Source organism: Triticum urartu, chromosome 5A, assembly GCF_056163025.1.
Source record: "Triticum urartu cultivar PI428250 chromosome 5A, HENAU_Tu73, whole genome shotgun sequence".
Taxonomy (NCBI): Eukaryota; Viridiplantae; Streptophyta; class Magnoliopsida; order Poales; family Poaceae; genus Triticum; species Triticum urartu.
In genome coordinates this window covers 9034341-9052215 of record NC_141877.1, presented here as the reverse complement: position 1 = coordinate 9052215, position 17875 = coordinate 9034341, and the positions used below count along the sequence as shown (strand labels likewise).

Genomic DNA, 17875 nt, shown 5'->3' with positions numbered 1-17875 from the left:
CAAGGTTAGTGACGAAGCTCCCAAAAATAGCCCCCCTGCATCCCTGCATATTACTCCAACTACACCAAAAGTGCCCGAACGAGACACAGCTGCGTCCACATTAATCTTGAAGTGGTCAGCAGGTGGCGGTACCCACATCGCAGGCCGTGATATCGCTGTCACCTGTGTTCCCACCTTCTTCTTCATGAATTCTATGTTTGACAAGTAAGACTTGATGAAGTTGTCCGTAGCAAAAGGAGTCTGGAAGATCTCCTCATGTATAGCCTTGCGTCGCGAACTCCAAATAGCCCATAAGGTGACAATCAACACAGTAAGCTGCTCTGCTGGAAGTGTTTCACTCATAGCAAAAAGCCATAGTCGCGCGTTCGGTTCTGTTGTTTCCAGCATATGTTCCACCAATTCGCCATCAGACAGAGCCCAGACACAGCGGGACGCACTGCAATCCAGCAATGAATGGCGCCAACTGTCCTGACCTCTGCATAGTGGGCAAACACTCGAGGTTGCCATGTTCCGATGGTTTAGAACGTCACCCGTCGGGAGCGAGTGGTGCGCCAGTCGCCATGTAAAGACTCTCAGCTTCGGTGGCACTGCCACTTTCCAAATGGAGTTCCACCCCCGCAATTCAGCTGCAGAGTTTGAAAGATCCTCCCGTTCTTCTAGCCATGCCTCGCGCGCTAGCTTGATGCTGACAATCATTCGGTAAGCAGACCGAACAGAGAAGCGTCCCTTGGGATCATAATGCCATGCCCAAAAATCGTCCACCTGCCGAGTGCACAATGGAATCTGTAAAATAGCCTCAGCATCTAGTGGTATAAAAACCTGCCTGACCACGTCCTCCCTCCATTCAGCCGAAGTGTGATCAATTAACTCTGACACCATATGTGGAGGATCAGCCACCAGAGATGTAATCGGCCGCATCATTCCATTCCGAGGAATCCAACTATGATTCCATATGTGCGTGGAGGCTCCATCCCCAATCCTCCTGATGGCCCCATTGATGATTACATCCCTCCCATCAAGTATAGAGCGCCATATCTGTGAGGGATGCGGGCCTAATTGAGCGTCTAGAACCGAGCCTTGTGGGAAGTAAACAGCTTTAAGGATTTGTGCACTTAATGAGGACGGATCATTCAAAAGTCTCCAAACTTGTCTGGACAGAAGTGCCAAGTTGAATATCTCGATATCCCTAAATCCCAATCCTCCCAAACTTTTTGACCGTGTCATTAAATCCCATGCAACCCAACAAGGTTTCCTCTTCCCCCTCTTGCTTCCCCACCAAAACTGACGGATAAGGGAAGTGATGCTGTCACAAAGGCCCCTCGGAAGCCTGAAACACGACATCGAAAAAACTGGTATTGCTTGGGCCACGGACTTTATTAAAACCTCCTTTCCGGCAACAGATAAAAGTTTCTCCATCCATCCTTTTATCCTTTCCCAAACTCTGTCTCATAAGTATTTGAAAGTGCCATTCTTTGACTGTCCCACATCTGTTGGCATGCCCAAGTACTTCTCACTAAGAGACTCATTCTGCACACTGAGTATATTCTTAATATCCGCTCTAAGTGTCTCTGGGCACCCTTTACTGAAGAAGATCGATGATTTATCATGGTTTACTCTTTGCCCTGAAGCCAAACAATAAGTATCGAGTAGGTTTGATACCTCATTTGCCCCTTGGATGCTAGACTTGAAAAGCAGCAGGCTGTCATCTGCAAACAAAAGGTGATTCACTGCCGGAGCCGTGGGTGCCACCTTTATGCCACCGAGCACTAATGACTGAGAACTGTGTTTTAAGAGGCACGAAAGGCCCTCCGCTGCGATCAAGAACAAGTAAGGGGAAATAGGATCTCCCTGCCTAATACCTCTGGATGGTGAGAAGCTCTCCAATCTCTCTCCATTAAACAGAACCGAGAACGATACCGAAGTGATCATACTCATTACGGTCTGGACCCATTCCGGAGCAAAACCAAGCTTACCCATGATGGCTTGTAGGTAAGGCCATTCCACTCTGTCATACGCCTTCATCATGTCCAGCTTGAGTGCACAAAAGCTGTTAGACTTGGATCAGTTTCTCTTCATAAAGTGCAAGCATTCATAAGCACATATGATATTATCGGTGATTAACCTTCCTGGGACAAAAGCTGATTGCTCCTTTGAGATAGTATCTGGCAATATCACTTTGAGTCTGTTCGCTACAACTTTTGACGCAATTTTGTAGATAACATTGCAAAGACTTATAGGTCTAAACTGGGTAAGGAGAGTGGGGTTTTGTACCTTGGGGATCAACACAAGGACCGTGTCATTAATACTAGCTGCACTCTCCTCTCCTCGGATAATCCGAAGTACCACATTAGTAATCTCCTCTCCACAAATGTCCCAATGACGCTGATAAAAGTGTGCAGGGAATCCATCTGGGCCTGGGGCCTTGGTGGGAAACATCTGGAAAAGCGCATGCTTCACCTCCTCGTTTGAATAGGGGGCACAAAGTGAAGCATTCATATCTGCTGTTACCTTACGAGGCACGTGCTGAAGCACGTCATCCATCCCTTGCACTCCCTCTGTGGTGTATAACGTTTTATAGAAATCTGTAACAAGCCATTTCATCTCAGCCTTGTCGTCCACACGTATACCCAGCGCGTTATGGAGTGCCCGGATCATATTCTTCTTCCTCCTCAAGTTTGCCCTCATGTGAAAAAAATTTGTATTTCTATCGCCCGCTGCTAGCCACTGAATTCTCGATCTCTGTCTCCACATAATTTCTTCTCTATGGTATAGTTCAACCAGCCGCTCATTAAGCTTCATCTCGAGATGAGTTGGAGACATCCTTGACGGAACGCTTCGCAGCCTTTCTAGTTCACCTTTAGCCATTTTGATTTCCTTTCTAACGCTACCAAAAGTCTCATCGTTCCATACCGTGAGGTTCTTTGAGAGTAGTTCGAGCTTTCTGCGAAGTGCTTCCACTCCCCCATCTCCTTGATGTCATTCTGATGGCTGTGAAATAAAATACCGAGAGGCTTTTTCTTTAAAAAAGACGGATTTGATCACAACCAATCTTACACGACGTAAACACAAGCCGGCCCAGGTAAAATTCGGACGAGATCATCTACAACCTAAACAACACGGGAGCAACTAGTTAACGAGCACTCCTTCGGGAGCCTCGCAACGATCAACGCCACTTGGCGCCCTCTCAACCGTTCGCCACGTGTCGCGCTCTGGAAGCTTTTTTCGGATTTTGTTTTTTTATTTTTCCGCACGCGCTTTCGGCTTTTTAAACGGTTTTTTTGGGTTTTTTCGACGTTTTGGTTTGCCCCCAGTCTTTCTTAGCTTTTCGATCAAAAAAATTTCGAAAAAAAGAATTTTTTTCGCGAAAAAAATGTGTTTTTTCCTTTCGCGAAAGTCACAATTTTTCTTTCGCGAAAGTCACGGTTTTTCTTTCGCGAGAGGCACGGTTGTGCTTTAGCGAGAGTCACGGCCGTGCCTTTCGGAAACAAAAAAACGCGTTTTCTGTTTTTTTTCTTTCGCGAGAGTCACGGTTTTGCTTCCGCGAGAGGCACGGTTGTGCTTTTGCAGAGTCACGGCCGTGCCTCTCGAAAAGGGAAAAACAAAACGCGTTTTTTGTTTTTTTTTCTTTCGTGAGAGTCATGGTTTTGCTTCCGCGAGAGGCACGGTTGTGCATTCGTGAAAGTCACGGCCGTGCCTCCCGGAAAAGGAAAAATACGCGTTTTTTTTCTTTCGCGAGAGTCACAGTTTTGCTTTCGCGAGAGGCACGGTTGGGCTTTCGCGAGAGTCACGGCCGTGCCTCTCGGAAACCGAAAAAAAACGTGTTTTCTGTTTTTTTTTCCTTCCACGAGAGTCACGGTTTTGCTTTCACGAGAGGCACGGTTGTGATTTCGCGAGAGGCACGGGCGTGCCTCTTTCGGAAAGGGAAAAAACCGTGCTCCCGGTTCGGTTTTTTCGACTGATTTTTTTCGTCCGGTTTTTTTGTGAAAAAAAAATTCGTCAAAACCTATTAACATGGGATCTAGTTTTGAAGATCTCGACGCAAGGAATCCAATTTTTTAAAACGGTTTGAGATTTGGACGCACGGTTTAAGAGATAAAACGTTTTGAATAAATAGATCTACGAAAAAAGGGAAAACTCCCAGGTTGCGACAAGTGGCGCGCTACATGTGCGCCACTTGTCACGACCTGGAAAAATGGAGTGTTCTTTGCAACGATTACTCATTAATTAGTGATTTCGAAACAACACGCAGGGCTTCCATGTGGCCGCTCCTATTTGGCACTTCAGGCGCCCGTTACTGTATATTTTACAAATGGCCCCCTGAAGCGCCCCAACGCTGGGACGCCCAGCTTGCTTTAGTTTCTTCTGTGTTTTAATCCGCAAAATTCTGCAAAAATGCTCTCTCAGTGAATCGCTAAACGCGCGCTGCAGTAACCACAAAGCCGAATAACCCGATGTGTTTAGTTGTATCTTCTCTTTCTTTTCTTCTATTCTCTATCTTCTTATTTTTACTGTTCCTTTTTTATTTAATTTATTCAAATTTGTAATTGTTCAATTCAAATCAACAAACTTTTTCTCAAAATTGATGATCTTACCTTAAAATTCGATGAACTTTATTTTCTAATCGATGAATTTTTTTTCAAAAGTGATGAATTTTTTTTCATATCGGTGAACTTATTTTCTAAATTCAATGATTTTCTTTAAAAAAATTGATGAACTTTTTTAAAATTCGATGGCCTTTTAGAAAAATGATGAAATTGTTTGAAATTCATGAGCTTTTTTTTAATTCACGACTTCTTTTTCGTTTTTTATGATTTTTTTTGGTTTTTTTTTTCTCAAATGCAATCAAGGGCATGGAGAAACAAGTAGAAGCTTGAGGAAATAATGAAATGTTGCAGCTTCAATTGACTTGTAAGTTTGCAACATGTAGCTGTTTTTGTGATATGATGTATCATGTCTTGCATGCAGATGTTATTTGTTAACTGGACATGAGACATGGCTAGAGCTATTTATAGTATGAACACTGCTGCTCATAAGTTCAGAAACAATCTGTCCCACAGTTCCAACAAGTATCATGGCAGTAAATTGCACTAATTGGTCACGTTCTCCTGGATCCCACGCGAAAAGCAGCTTGACCTGAGGTAAGTATGGGAAACACTTCTTAACAGTAGTCTGATGCGAAGCATCCTTCAGACCACTCGTGTGTCGTTGATTCCCGTTTGATTGATCTCACGGTGGAGAGATGCACTAAAATTTAATGTGCAATTTTTTTTAAAATTGCCCGATTTTCAGGCCCACATCCCATAATCACTCCTTATCCCGAATTAATTGCCCCAAACAAACTCATCTCACCCCGCCCCCATCTCTCTCACGTCCCTCATCGTCGTCCTCGCCGTTCCCCTCGCCGCCCTGGCACTCTCCCCCACCCAGCATCCTGCCCCGCCCCAACCGGCGTCCGCTCTACATCGTCGGTGTGCTGTCCCGCCTGGCGGCCTCGTGGCGACTGCCCCATGAACTGCTCGCGGACGACCTCGCAACTGCAGAGCTGTCGTGCTCATGTCCACCAGGATCCAACCCCGCTCCACTTGCAATTGCGGCCTGCGGTAGACCTTATCAGAACGTCGTCTCTATTCGGTAAGGACTACCATGAGTGGAGCAGGGTCTGAAGGATGGAAGGTTTCATCCATCCCATCGTCATCTGACTTGCGATCTGATTCATCCCCTCGTAAGTCAGATCTAGGATTCAATCCCTGCGTTGTTTTTGTTTTTGAAATTTCAAACCCTGCATAGTTAATTTCAGGAATAATTGTATTGTAGTACAATTTAGTGTATGCCATGTATGTCAATATCTTGGTTTATCTCGCAGGTCTGATTTTGTGCCAGTCATTATGTATTTGATCACTAAACCACCGCCCTTTTTCGCCTCTTTGGTGTCTATATATGTTCTGGAGCTGAAGGCATCACAGGCGAAAGATTGTACGAATAAGCCCCCATCTGATCTGGGATTCTGATTCTCCTCATTCATATCATGTTTCATACATATTTTATTTTTGCATCATCGGTCCATACATTTTGCTTCATATTTACCATTCATTTGCTTCTTAACTGCAGTACAGTTCGTTTCATATTTGCCATGCTAACGTTTCTTCATCGAGTACAGTTTGCTTCACACATTTCAGAGTTGTGCTTCTACCTTATGTTTAGTTTGTTTACTCCGCATGCTTCATGAGAGCTTGTACATGTCATGTTTTTACTTAATCGACAACTAACTCAAGTGGCTTAAATTTCACATATATTATACAGAAGATGCATGTCACCCATTCTTGGTCTTAACTTGAATGGCCATGTATAAATCTTTTGTATTCCCATAAGAAACAAAATGTGCTTCCACTATAGAAATTACTTTGAGATTGTATGAATATGATGCATCCAAATTTTCATACTTCATATAAATCATACTTGTGCTTCTTCGCGGTGAACAGTTTGCTTCACGTGCATCATAGTTATGCTTCTTCACTATGCATAGCTTCATATATTATTTCACACTTTGCTTCTACATTTTGTTCGGTTTGCTTCACACGCATCATAGGTATGCTTCTTCACCATGTAAAGCTTCATATCTTTCACACTTTGCTTCTACATTTTGTTCGGTTTGCTTATTTCGGGGCTTTGTACTGTATCACAAGCATCGTGCTTGTATTCAAAGCAAATACTTGTAAATTTCGGCAGGGTTGATGGGATCCAAAAAAGCATGCTTTGTTGATGGTGAGCATGTCGTGGTGATCGATGGTGGGCATGCCGTGCAGCGTGTGAACGTAAATGAGCATCTCAGTGTCGAGTGTTATTGGTCGTCGGCTTGGAAGCAAACTAGCGAGACGCGCGCTCCGTTGCTTGGAGAAAAATGATTTTTGATTATGAAGCATAATTTGTTCTGTTGGAAGCTTGATTTTCATATGATGGATGCAAACTGAGCACATTTGTATTTGTTCTAATCATGCAGGCAACCCTATTATGGTTGAAGCATGTGTTATGTGTAATCACGATAATGGTCATTTTTTTTTATGGAAACAAGGTCTTAGTTGGTCAGAAGTTCTCTAGTCGACGGAAACAAGATTTTAATGTTTATGTAGCAAATTTTTCCATTGTGTATTTGTATTTCTTGGAATCACGTCCCTAAAATGCTCGAAGCAAGTGTTATGTGTAGCCATGATAATGGTTATTTTATATAGAAAGCTCCTATTTGATTAGTCGATTGAATTTTTTTCCCATTAGGAAGGAAATAAATTTCTATTAAAACTTTAAAAGTAGAAGGTTAAACTCGGGATGGACACAAAATCACTGGTAAACAGGTTTAATTCCGCATAATTACACCGGGAAAAAAAAATTGGTGTCGAAGTCACACGGTACTCACGGAAGGAAATTTAAATAATAATGGAATGAAAATATCTGCTTCCTAAAGAAGCAAATAGCCTGACGTGAAAAGCAACTAGATCAGCTTTCTAAGGAAGCAAATAGCCTCGCGTGATTTTAGGAAGGAGTTGCATCGCTGACTTATATATGGAAGAAACAAACTAGGGAAGCATTTGGGTTCGTACTCTACCGATCACTGCTTCCTATATTTCTCCGATCACGTCCCAGTTTTCCTTGATGTGGAGAGAGCCGTGCAAAAAGGAATCAATGTTTACGGGGAAGAGTTGGCCCGAGAGAGATGCGTGAGTTGAGGACGTGATTTGCGGAAGCTGTTAAGAAACAGCAGCAAATTAGGATGAGTCTCACCTAATCTATTGGTGGCTTAATTAACAAATCAGACGTACCTCATGCTTCCTATCCGACGGTCTATAACTGGTCTGATAGATGCAATCTATCAGTAGTCTGATGCCTAGTGGTGCCCGGTAAGTATTCAGGACTGGGAGATGGCCACTTACTACTTGAGCCCTTGAAGAAGCGAAAGAGAGTCACAGACAAGGTATACATTGCTACATTCGATTTTACTGTTCACCGAGCTCAAATGAGCTCGGGAGCACAAAGGTACTTTCGCAATGTACTAGCAATTAGTAGCCAATAACATTCTTACTAGCAATTAGTAGCCAATAACATTCTGCTCTAAGCTACATATGTGCTTCTACGGTCCAAACGTTACACTCCAGCATAATTGCCCAGTTCAATTCATCATCCACGACTGCTACACTTGCACACAGACATGATGTGAGTTTCACAAGACTCGAAACAAGTAGGAGCCAATAATAAGTTCTGCTCTAACATGCATGTTATGCTCTAAGCTTAAGCTGCTACTACGGTCCAAAGGCACCCATAATTTGAAGTTTTTTTTTTCCAAGAATACACAACGAAAACATTATGCCGAAAATGAATTTGCAATGAGCATGCAGGGTTAATTCGGTTGACTCATCCATGAAGGCCAGCAGTGGGCAGGTTCCTACACATAAAAAAAAAACACAAGGTTTAGTTAGATAAACCCTTGGGAAATCGGTCAATGGTTAAATTGCTAGCTAAAGGCTGACCAAAATAGTGTGTTTTTTGCAATGCAAACAAAATGAGGTAAGAGAAATAACAATTGGCTTCTTCATGAAGTTGTTTACCACACCTGACAATCTCCTCTACGACCTTCGAATTTGAGTTAAAACGTGCTAAATGTAAACTATTTTAAAATGGAAGATATTTACCTCAGGCCTAGCTCAAGGATCAAGAATCATAAGACTGACATGGCTTCTTCACCCATGATAGGGTAAGCACCTACACAAATAAAAACATCACACTTAGACCTGCAGAAATCTCTACTCCTATAAAAACCACAGTTGGTGATGACGGTGTGCCTGCCATCTTGCATTTAGGATCGTTCGATCTATATCTAACGCACATGAAGCAATCAGTGGCATTTTTACGAAAAGACACCCACCACTCTGTACAGATTTGCAGACAACGCCCTTGTCACCCTTTTAGCCTATCTCTTGCCCCACCTTATCCAATGACCTAAGAATGGGGAAACGCGGCCGTGAGAACCAGCAGCCCGCCAACAGGCACCGTCGGAACCGATATGGAGCAGTGGCCGCCGCCGGTGCCGTCTGCTCCCGGAGCCTCCCATAACTTCCTCAGCTCCACCGCCAACCACGACCACCCCCCACCTAGCTGTCTCCTCCACCACCTTCCCCGTCTCCTCCATTGTCGAGCTTGGCAGGCACGCCGCCGACGCCAGCCCTCCGCCAGCGCCTCTCCTACCTCCTCTGCCAGAGAAGTGCCACCCCCCAGCATCACCACCACACACTATTCCTCCTGGCCACCCCCTACGCGTCCTACAGTCTCCTTCGATGCCGACCTCCGCAAGTACACCGGCGGCTTCGTCCGTGCCCCAACGCTTCTCCGGCCTCCTCGCTTTCCTGCTGCTGAATACCGCTCACCCACCACAAGCAGCACATCCCCATCCTCCTCGCCACCTCCCCCTTCTTCTCGGATGCTGACCTCTGCAAGTACACCGCCGGCTACACGCTGCTCCCCCCTTCCCGGCTGACGCGCTCTATGGCCTGTTCTGGTGCTATGCTCGGCTACCGCCTCTACTTCCCAAACCTCAACGTGCCCATCCTTGCCGCCTCCCAAATTCAAATTTTCTGTCATCCAAATCCACGTGCCTATGTCGAACTGTCTAGAAACTACTCCTGCAGCCCATTATAAATTAAGTGAGCAGGTAGATGAGACTTACGCTACTCGGACCACATCCTAAGAAGCGACACACTGGTTACGCTCTCACACCTTCAGATTGAACAGAGTGTGAGGAGGTGGATTCACTGCCTTAGCCTTCTGATCTGCTTCGCCAAGGACATAGGTATGATGTGTTAGGCAATCTTTTGTTTAGATAACTAACCACCCATATGGAGTGGTCTCCTACTCTCCTTTAGTTGTGCGATTGCAGACATGTGATGGTAATGGTATGCAAACTGTCTTCTATGTCCAATAAATACTCCAAGGCATTGTTTTTCTTTTTTGCAACATTAGCCATTGGTTCCATAGCGCACCACTGTATCTATAATTGGTTTCAATTTCCTTTTTGGATTCTTCTTCTTCTAGAATGGAACTTTAAGTATTATAGAAGGCTATGAACAAGAAGAATTGCCATAGTTACTGACTTACTGCTAGAGGATTTGACATCGATATCATACTGACCATAATTTTTTGGTAAAGAAGTTTTTTTAGTGCCCAAAGAATTACTAATGAGCAAAATAGATGAGTATCGGCACATACTACTATTAGATGATGATGCCACTTTTATTGGTGAAGTTGACATCAAAATGGGAAGTTACAGGTCACTATATGGTTCTGTAACATGTATTTTTGTTATTTTAATGTTTTTTATGCATACTGATTGTTGGGTACTTGGAACTCCAAGCTGATCTATTTGTTATTAAAACTTGGAACTCCAAGCTGATATATACTCAGTATCAGCTCCAACTACACTTGGATTCGGTTCTCACCAAATCACTGAAATTTCTGAAAAAACAATAATCTACATGGCAGGACCAAAAGACATTCAGTAAGAGTAGGAGTTTCCTGGAGAAAAGCACGGATTTAGGTCTGAAGCTGAAGAACTACATGGTCAATAAAGCAGCAGGCCTTACGTCTGAAATGATACAGCCCTTGAGCCAACAAAGTGCTGAAGGAAAACAAAAAGGTGAGTATCCTGTACCTTACCGCAAGGCGAAACAATCTGCCTGCATATTTCTTTTTGTACCTGACCATTTGTGGTCCTACTTGAAATAACACAGTGGTTGACGGCAGTAACAAGTCCAACAGAACTTGCCCCAATGGCATCCCATATGTTCGAACAAGTTTATTTATACGTGAATCAACGATGCGACAAATTTAAGTCATTCATCTTCAGATGATGAAGTGATAAAACAATCAGCGATTGTGATTTTTCCTACTTGTAGTGGTGTGCTCACATCAATCAAGGTCTTGGAGCGAGGAGAAAGCTCAAAAGGTAAATCTATAAGGCGAATGTGTTTGCTTATATAATTTCATTTACCCACTTAATTAATTTCTTGCGTAAATGTTGTAGGGTGAAAGCGTGAATGTGAAGCAATAAGATATGCTAGCCGTACACCAGAAGAAATCCAAGCAAGGCGAGTAAGTGTTAGAGCATGTCAGCAAAATATGACACCTAAAGAGAAGGAGCCCGTCCCAGAATGTGAGGTGATCATTGCTTTCACTTGGTTAGTGTGTTGTTTGGTAATTTTTTGTGTCCATACTAAATTGATTTGGTGGCTGGTTTGCAGGATAGTTTAATCTGCGAGAAAGTACTGTCTTTGCAATGTGATTATCCATGCATATTAATGTTGCTTCATACTTCAGACATTTCCATGTGCACAATGACTGTCCCTTCTGGCTACGATGTAAAGAGTACAAATTATTTTTACCTTTACACGTATGCAGTGTTGGTCCTAGATACGAGGATTGATGTTTTATATCTCAAAGAAACCATACCAAGTACTCTGTTCCCTGTTCGATTTCAAATCTTGCTTTATATTGTATAGTGCAAAAGGGTGAAAGTTTGTTCAATTAAGTAGTAATCTAATGATACATATACAATAGTGAATGCCCTTCAGGAGCAATGCCTCCAGTGGCTTGCTGTATGTTGAGCATTTATTTATATTTTGTTGTACATATACTAATATCTATGTGCCTATGTTTCAGACTGTAAAAATGGTCATTGATAATTTTGTTATTAAGCAGTGCTTGCTGGAGATGAAAATCAAAGAGATCACACCCCATTGGTACAGGTGAGTGGAGTGGAGGTGTACGTTGCACTGAGGGTGAAGCAGTGGCTGAAAGTTACGACTGGTTTTCTGTGCTTCACAAGCTGCTTTGTAGCAAAGTTAAATACTCTGTTTTTTACAGTGAGGGGAGATACTCAGTTTTTTTATGGAAGATACTCTGCTTTGTGGCTGGGGGAGCGTGTTATTTCGGTCCTATTCTTGTACATCTAAGCTTAATAACAATTGATTACGCTCTCTGTTGATTTTCGCGACGTAACTTTTTTTTAGGCTAACCACATCGCGACGTAGCCTTGATGACGTGTTCTTTTGTGTTGAGGCCCGTATGCTTCATGAGGTGATTGATTTTAAGAATAAAGAAAAAACATCCATGTGCAAAGGACATATGGTCCAAGCTATTATGTGGAGAAGCTAAGGCTAGGGTAGGAAGAGAAAGTAGAAATTGAAGAAATAGTGGCAAATAAATGAAAGAAGATGATCAGATATTCTGATGATACATTGTTTTTTGAAAATTGTCATGATTATGTGTCCTTGTGATTGCAATGTTTTAGCCAAAGTTCTTTTATTCATGCATCACTTCTATTTTGCATAGATGGCCGAAAACACATATATTTGTAAGCTAAAGTTGTAACAAAAATCCTCCCGCTAACAAACATAAGCACCATATTCAAATCCACGTTGTATCTCTTCAGGAATGGCGCCACCTCTAAGTTTTTTTCCCGTGACAACGCACGGGCATTCAAGTAGTATGATTTATAACAGGGAGATGTTTACCTTTTACAATGTCCTCTCCACAATCCGATACAATTGCAGTCAAGTTTCTAGTTCTCGGACAAAGTTTAGTAGCATCAAATATTTTCACCTGGAAAGCAATCCATAAAATAAAATGTACCAAAACACATTTTCAATAGTGCTATGGTCGGTATGAATCGTAGTTACGACAGAGTTAACTTACCGAAACATCTTTTTCAGCATTCAATTTCTTTCTTTGATCAAAATGATCCCAACATAAGTCTATCAACATGCTTTCCAACTGCCAAAATCACAAAAGTCAAGAGTGTCACATAAAAAATATGGAAAATATACCCTACAAGCAGGTGCACTCACCCTCGCACCTCTCCCTATAGGAGATTCTTGTTCTGTGATTTTTGAAATACATAATGGCTACAACTCTAAAGATATTTCATATAAAAAGCACCTCCACTAAAATATCCTTTTTCTGTGATTTTTGAAATATACAATGGCTACAACTCTAAAGATATTTGAATCAAAAGCATCTCCACTAAAATAGCATACGATAATCCATACTCTATACGCTGTAATATCAAACGAACAATTTTATATACTCCCTTTAAAAGAGCATACTCCATATGCTATCAAATGAACAAAAATTATGTATACACTTGCCATTATCAACGGAGTATCCTATTGCCTCTTAATGCATATATAGGACCATACTCCTTTATTGAATTAATCGTGCATACACCAGATACTCTAGCTACAAGTACAATTCAACATCGTTACATCCTATGTACAATATATACTCTTTATAAATCTTAGCTACAGGATACATATGTGCCAATTACAAAACATACACTTGAGGAGTTTCTTTATGGATTATCGTGCCCTCGATCACACCTATTATTGGGTTAGCAAGCTACTTGGACTTTGTAGTGGAATTTAGTCTGGGAAATCTCAGTACTAAGATGCCAAGCACCACGATGTTGACCAATGGTTGTGGCCTGACCCAATTGATGAGAATAACCATCCATGCAGAAAGCTGATCCATTCAGCCATGAATTAATGTACTTCAACTAGCGCACCATTATTCAAATTATTTAATTTGAATTCCAAAATTATTAGCTACCTATTATAGGATGTGTGAGATTAATCTAAGGTGGATTAGAAAGTAACTAAACCTAGTTGTAGCAAAAGATTGAAAATTCAACAAATACAAAATACACAAACCTCAATTGTAGTAGAAATGTGCTTTCCATTAAAACTTTCAATGACATCACCCTTGCGAATTCCAATTTTCTCAGCATGTGATTCTTTTGACACCTATTTTTCAATTAGCATGATTACTTCACAATATGCATATGGCAAATAATTTTAAAATAAACTATTAACAAAAGTGAAAGTCAAAATTATTATATAAAATGCCCATATATATACCTGCTCAACAATAAGACCAGAGTCGATGTTATGCTTACGAGTCATCCTCTCAATACAAATAGGATCTAAAAACTTGATTGGACTAAATGTCATTCCAAGATGGAGGCGAGGCATGCAACTAGACCAAATAAAATGAAGAACAAATGAATATCATACAAATTTTGAAAAGAACATCATAACATTAATATCTTTACAAGACATAGGTATCACACATGTTACTAACAAAGAATTGAGAAAGGGGAAATACGTACTTGAACCTCCTCCAAAAATCGAAGCACTTATGCAATATTGACGAAGGTACAAACGTCTCATTGATTTGATTGTTAACTAGACCCACAACTTTTCCTTCTAAGTCAATGATGGGCCCTCCATCATCATGTAACTAGAGCATTATAGTAGTGACGAATATTACGATTTGTAGTGAGAAGGAAATAAGATGGAGATGCAAAATATAAATTTGAGATGTAACATACCAGTTTGAGACTAGATGCATCACGAAGAAAATACATGTAATGGCATCTCTCATACCGAGATGGAATGTCATAGGCCAAATTACCATGTGTTATCTTTATATCCAAATCTGCATCTCTTCCAAGGCGGAAAACATCTTGACCAGAATGCACACGGTCATTAAAAGTGGGTAGATGAACTGGTTTGTCCACTTGAACTTCATAAATAGCAAATTCATAATGCTCTTGAAGATAGATGAGCTGGCCTTGTGTAGTTTTGTTATCCAGCAAATGAACAATGACCTAAAATAGACGGTGGCAAAGGTTATGACACTACATTTTTGAAAGAACTTATATTGAGGAAAACATTTTTGAGAGATCAACTATCATGAAAGTCGAGCGCTAGAATAAGTTTTTTTGTTTCTAATTCTCTGTTCTAACAAAGTTGAACATAATGACACATTTAATTTGCAACTAGCCACCAGTGTAGTAACTGAGTCATTACAAATAATTTAATTTGAGAGGGCATAAACAAGCAAATAAAAAGAGAAAAATCCTTATATAACACTATTTTAATTTTCACTTCCCTATTTAACACTGAACAAAAATTTCTTCCTTATCTAACACTAAGGCTAAAATTTATGCCTTTTGTAACACTTCCGTTACTTCTATTAGCATCTGCCGTTTGGACCCTCATGAGTTTTCTTTATGAGGACAAAACTGCCCTGCCCATACCGAACCGGCAGCTATCTCCCGACCCTGACTCGTCCCTGTCTTTCTCCCCTCTCCTCCTAACCCTAGCGACCGGCGGCAGTGGCGCCAGTCCTCTTAACGACGGCGGCAGCCCCAATTCTCCTAATGACGGCAGCCGCACCAATACTCCTAACGACGGTGGCGTCTCCTAGCAGCGGTGGGGACATCGTGAGTGGCTGGGGGAGATGGTGCTGCGGAGGGCAGCCAAGGAGGGGCTTCAGATGGCGGCCAAGAGGGGCTACAGATCACCGACGCAGCAGCATCCACCATCTGCTGCTGTTGGAGGTATCTTCACCCTCTTCTGTGTGGACGCTGTCTAATTAATGTTTCCTTGTTCTTGTCAGTAGCTTATCGTAGTGAAATCAACATATTTAGAATGTTTCCTTTTGAGCCTTGAATACAACTTTCATTTACTAGTGTTGCCAATTAGCCGATGCCGAGCTGAGAGCTTGAGCTTGGTGGTCATTTGGATGATGCATGCTTAATTTTTACTTCAGTTGTTGATGACATATGCCCAGGATATAGCTCAGAATTTTGTAGGTACGACATACTCCATTTTATTGTTGTTTGTATTTCTGTTGGCAGTGTTTTTAAAGTTTGATGTGCTCATATATCACTGCTTCCACTAGCAGTTTAAGATTGATGAACCATTGTGGTTTCAGTTCATGAATCATTATTTCTAGTTGAGTTCTGCAAAAAAAAAAGTCCCACTTTTTATATGTAAAAGCTCACCAAATTGATTCTACAGGATTTTGACATAAATAAAACATCCTTTAGGAAACATCAAGTTGCATTTTAGCACAGATATTCAGTTGTACTGTCAGTATTGTTAGACTACACTTGAAGAGCTATTCTGATTACGGTGTCCCAGTCCACAAACTCAAATTATGTCTTACTTTTACTAATTCTGAATTTTATTTGTTCACATATTATGCAAGTTAATGTTATTTGCTCCTATATCATAAATGGGCAAGTGCAGATCAACAGCTAGATCTAATCAACCGGAGCCTATTCATGTTCCTACAGAGCAAGCAGATTATCCTGTGAAGGTAAGGCCAAGGAAAAAGACGGTGCTTGCTAAAACAACTAACCCAGCTAGCTCTGCATGGGCACCAGAAGCAAAACAGCTACGAGAACTAACCGACCAGATTGCCCTGCAATTAATGAGCACTAGAAGCGAAAGGCTCAGTTTGTGAACATCATGTAATTTATTTTACTTAAATGTCACTTTTGTGCTGCTCATGTGATGTATGTGTGGACTTGGACTCATGTATGTGAACCTGGATATGATGCTTGTCATGTTCGTGTACTCGGATGTGAACCTGGATGTTTATGTCTCATGCTTATGGCAAACGTGGATATGGTGTGATGAATGATGTATATGTGAATTTTGTGCAGGGGGCATGGCATCAAATTACAGGGGAGGTTTGCCTGTTTTTGGATTGAAATCCAAACTTTTGAACTTGAATCCTAGATATGGATTGTGTGCATTTTTTGAATTAAAAATTGGTTCATTGGCGTCCACGATGATTGTGTATGTAAGCTTAGACTCTTTTAGGAACTATAAATTATTGCTTCTTTGTTCCCATGAATAATTTTGGGCACTAAGGGTAAAATCATCTTTCCAGGTGTCACTTAAAATCATCTTGCTGTAATTAGGATGACAAAGAGTGAACGTTAAGAAGGTCACCTTAGCATTCTTATGATATTCGCCTGTCCATTGCCGCTTCCACTTGTGGATATCATCTTTACGAATTAGATGGGCAGACGTCAAAACAAGGGCTGTTTTTCTCTGGCCGTCCCTTTGAAACCACAAGCCACAGCATTTATTCAGCAGTTGGTTCTCTACAAAGCAACAAAAGTTACAAACAGTTCGCCAGGCAGTGAATATTAATTAAGAAGCAAACATGATGTTGAACACACACTGAGAAAAGATGAGAGCAAGATGACTGATTTAGCAGCTAAAAGTACTGCATCTCTTGCGAGTTCACGGATGGGAAGGAAACGACTGTCAGTGTGCAAGCAGGAAGATGGTTGGTGCCAGTAGTGATCCATAGTGAACAGGTCAGCTAGACGATCTACATAAAGAAAATTAAGATCAGGTTGGAAATTAACAATGAATGGGGAAATTAAAGCTGAGAAGGAATGGGGGAAACGGGGGGAGGGGAGGATTTACCTTCTTCTGCCTCGTACTTAGCCATGGCATGCTTGAAGGCGGAGCGTACGACTGGATCTGCGGCTAGTTCGTCAGGAATGTAGGGTTCGTAGATCGGTGAGCTGGGTGGATCGGAGGATTCCTCCGTCGCGGACTCGGCCACATCGCACACACGACCTAGAGAAAAATCGTACAGCACAAGTCATCAGCGATCTGTCGGGATGAGGAGGAAAACAGGTTGGAACGGGGGGTGGTGCAAAATCACCTTGTGTTGCTCCGGATTGAGCTTCGTCGGGCTCGAAGATCGCGAACAGTATCTCTGGGTGGGAATGGGAACTCCGAACAGCTAGGTCGCCGGGAGATCTAGAGCTCGTCGAGCGATCCACTGCCAGGCTTCGCTTCTTCGCCCTTGCTCCCCGCTCCGTCTCCAGCTCGTCGCCGCGGACCCTGACGGCCCTCGACATCTTTCCCACCTCGTGCGCCGCCGCCTCTGCGGGAGAGGGAGGAAGACGGCTTGGGGATCGATGGACTCGCGTCAGCGTCCAGGGGTCCGAGTGTGCGTTTCC

The 17875-nt window shown here is 42.1% G+C and overlaps 1 protein-coding gene across 1 annotated transcript; it reads right to left on the bottom strand.

The window, feature by feature from the left end:
- Positions 1–7947: 7947 nt before the first annotated feature.
- LOC125506866 (uncharacterized) lies at positions 7948–17875 on the bottom strand. The gene is made up of 12 exons (XM_048671571.2): positions 17575–17875; positions 17331–17486; positions 17080–17232; positions 16845–16999; positions 14426–14704; positions 14204–14334; positions 13953–14070; positions 13746–13838; positions 12733–12810; positions 12552–12639; positions 8679–8748; positions 7948–8431 (listed from the first exon to the last, which is right to left on the bottom strand). The coding sequence occupies exons 1-11, from the start codon at positions 17771–17773 to the stop codon at positions 8705–8707; spliced, it is 1494 nt and encodes a 497-aa protein (XP_048527528.2). The 5' UTR covers positions 17774–17875; the 3' UTR covers positions 7948–8431; positions 8679–8704.

Excerpts from the sequence above, each read along its gene's own strand:
- LOC125506866 (XM_048671571.2), bottom strand. The coding sequence starts at position 17,773 with ATGTCGAGGGCCGTCAGGGTCCGCGGCGACGAGCTGGAGACGGAGCGG. Across the intron at positions 17,000-17,079 it reads CTTGCTCTCATCTTTTCTCA|AGAACCAACTGCTGAATAAA; the intron begins GTGTGTGTTCAA and ends GTTGCTTTGTAG. Across the intron at positions 14,705-16,844 it reads AATATCATAAGAATGCTAAG|GTCATTGTTCATTTGCTGGA; the intron begins GTGACCTTCTTA and ends CGTCTATTTTAG.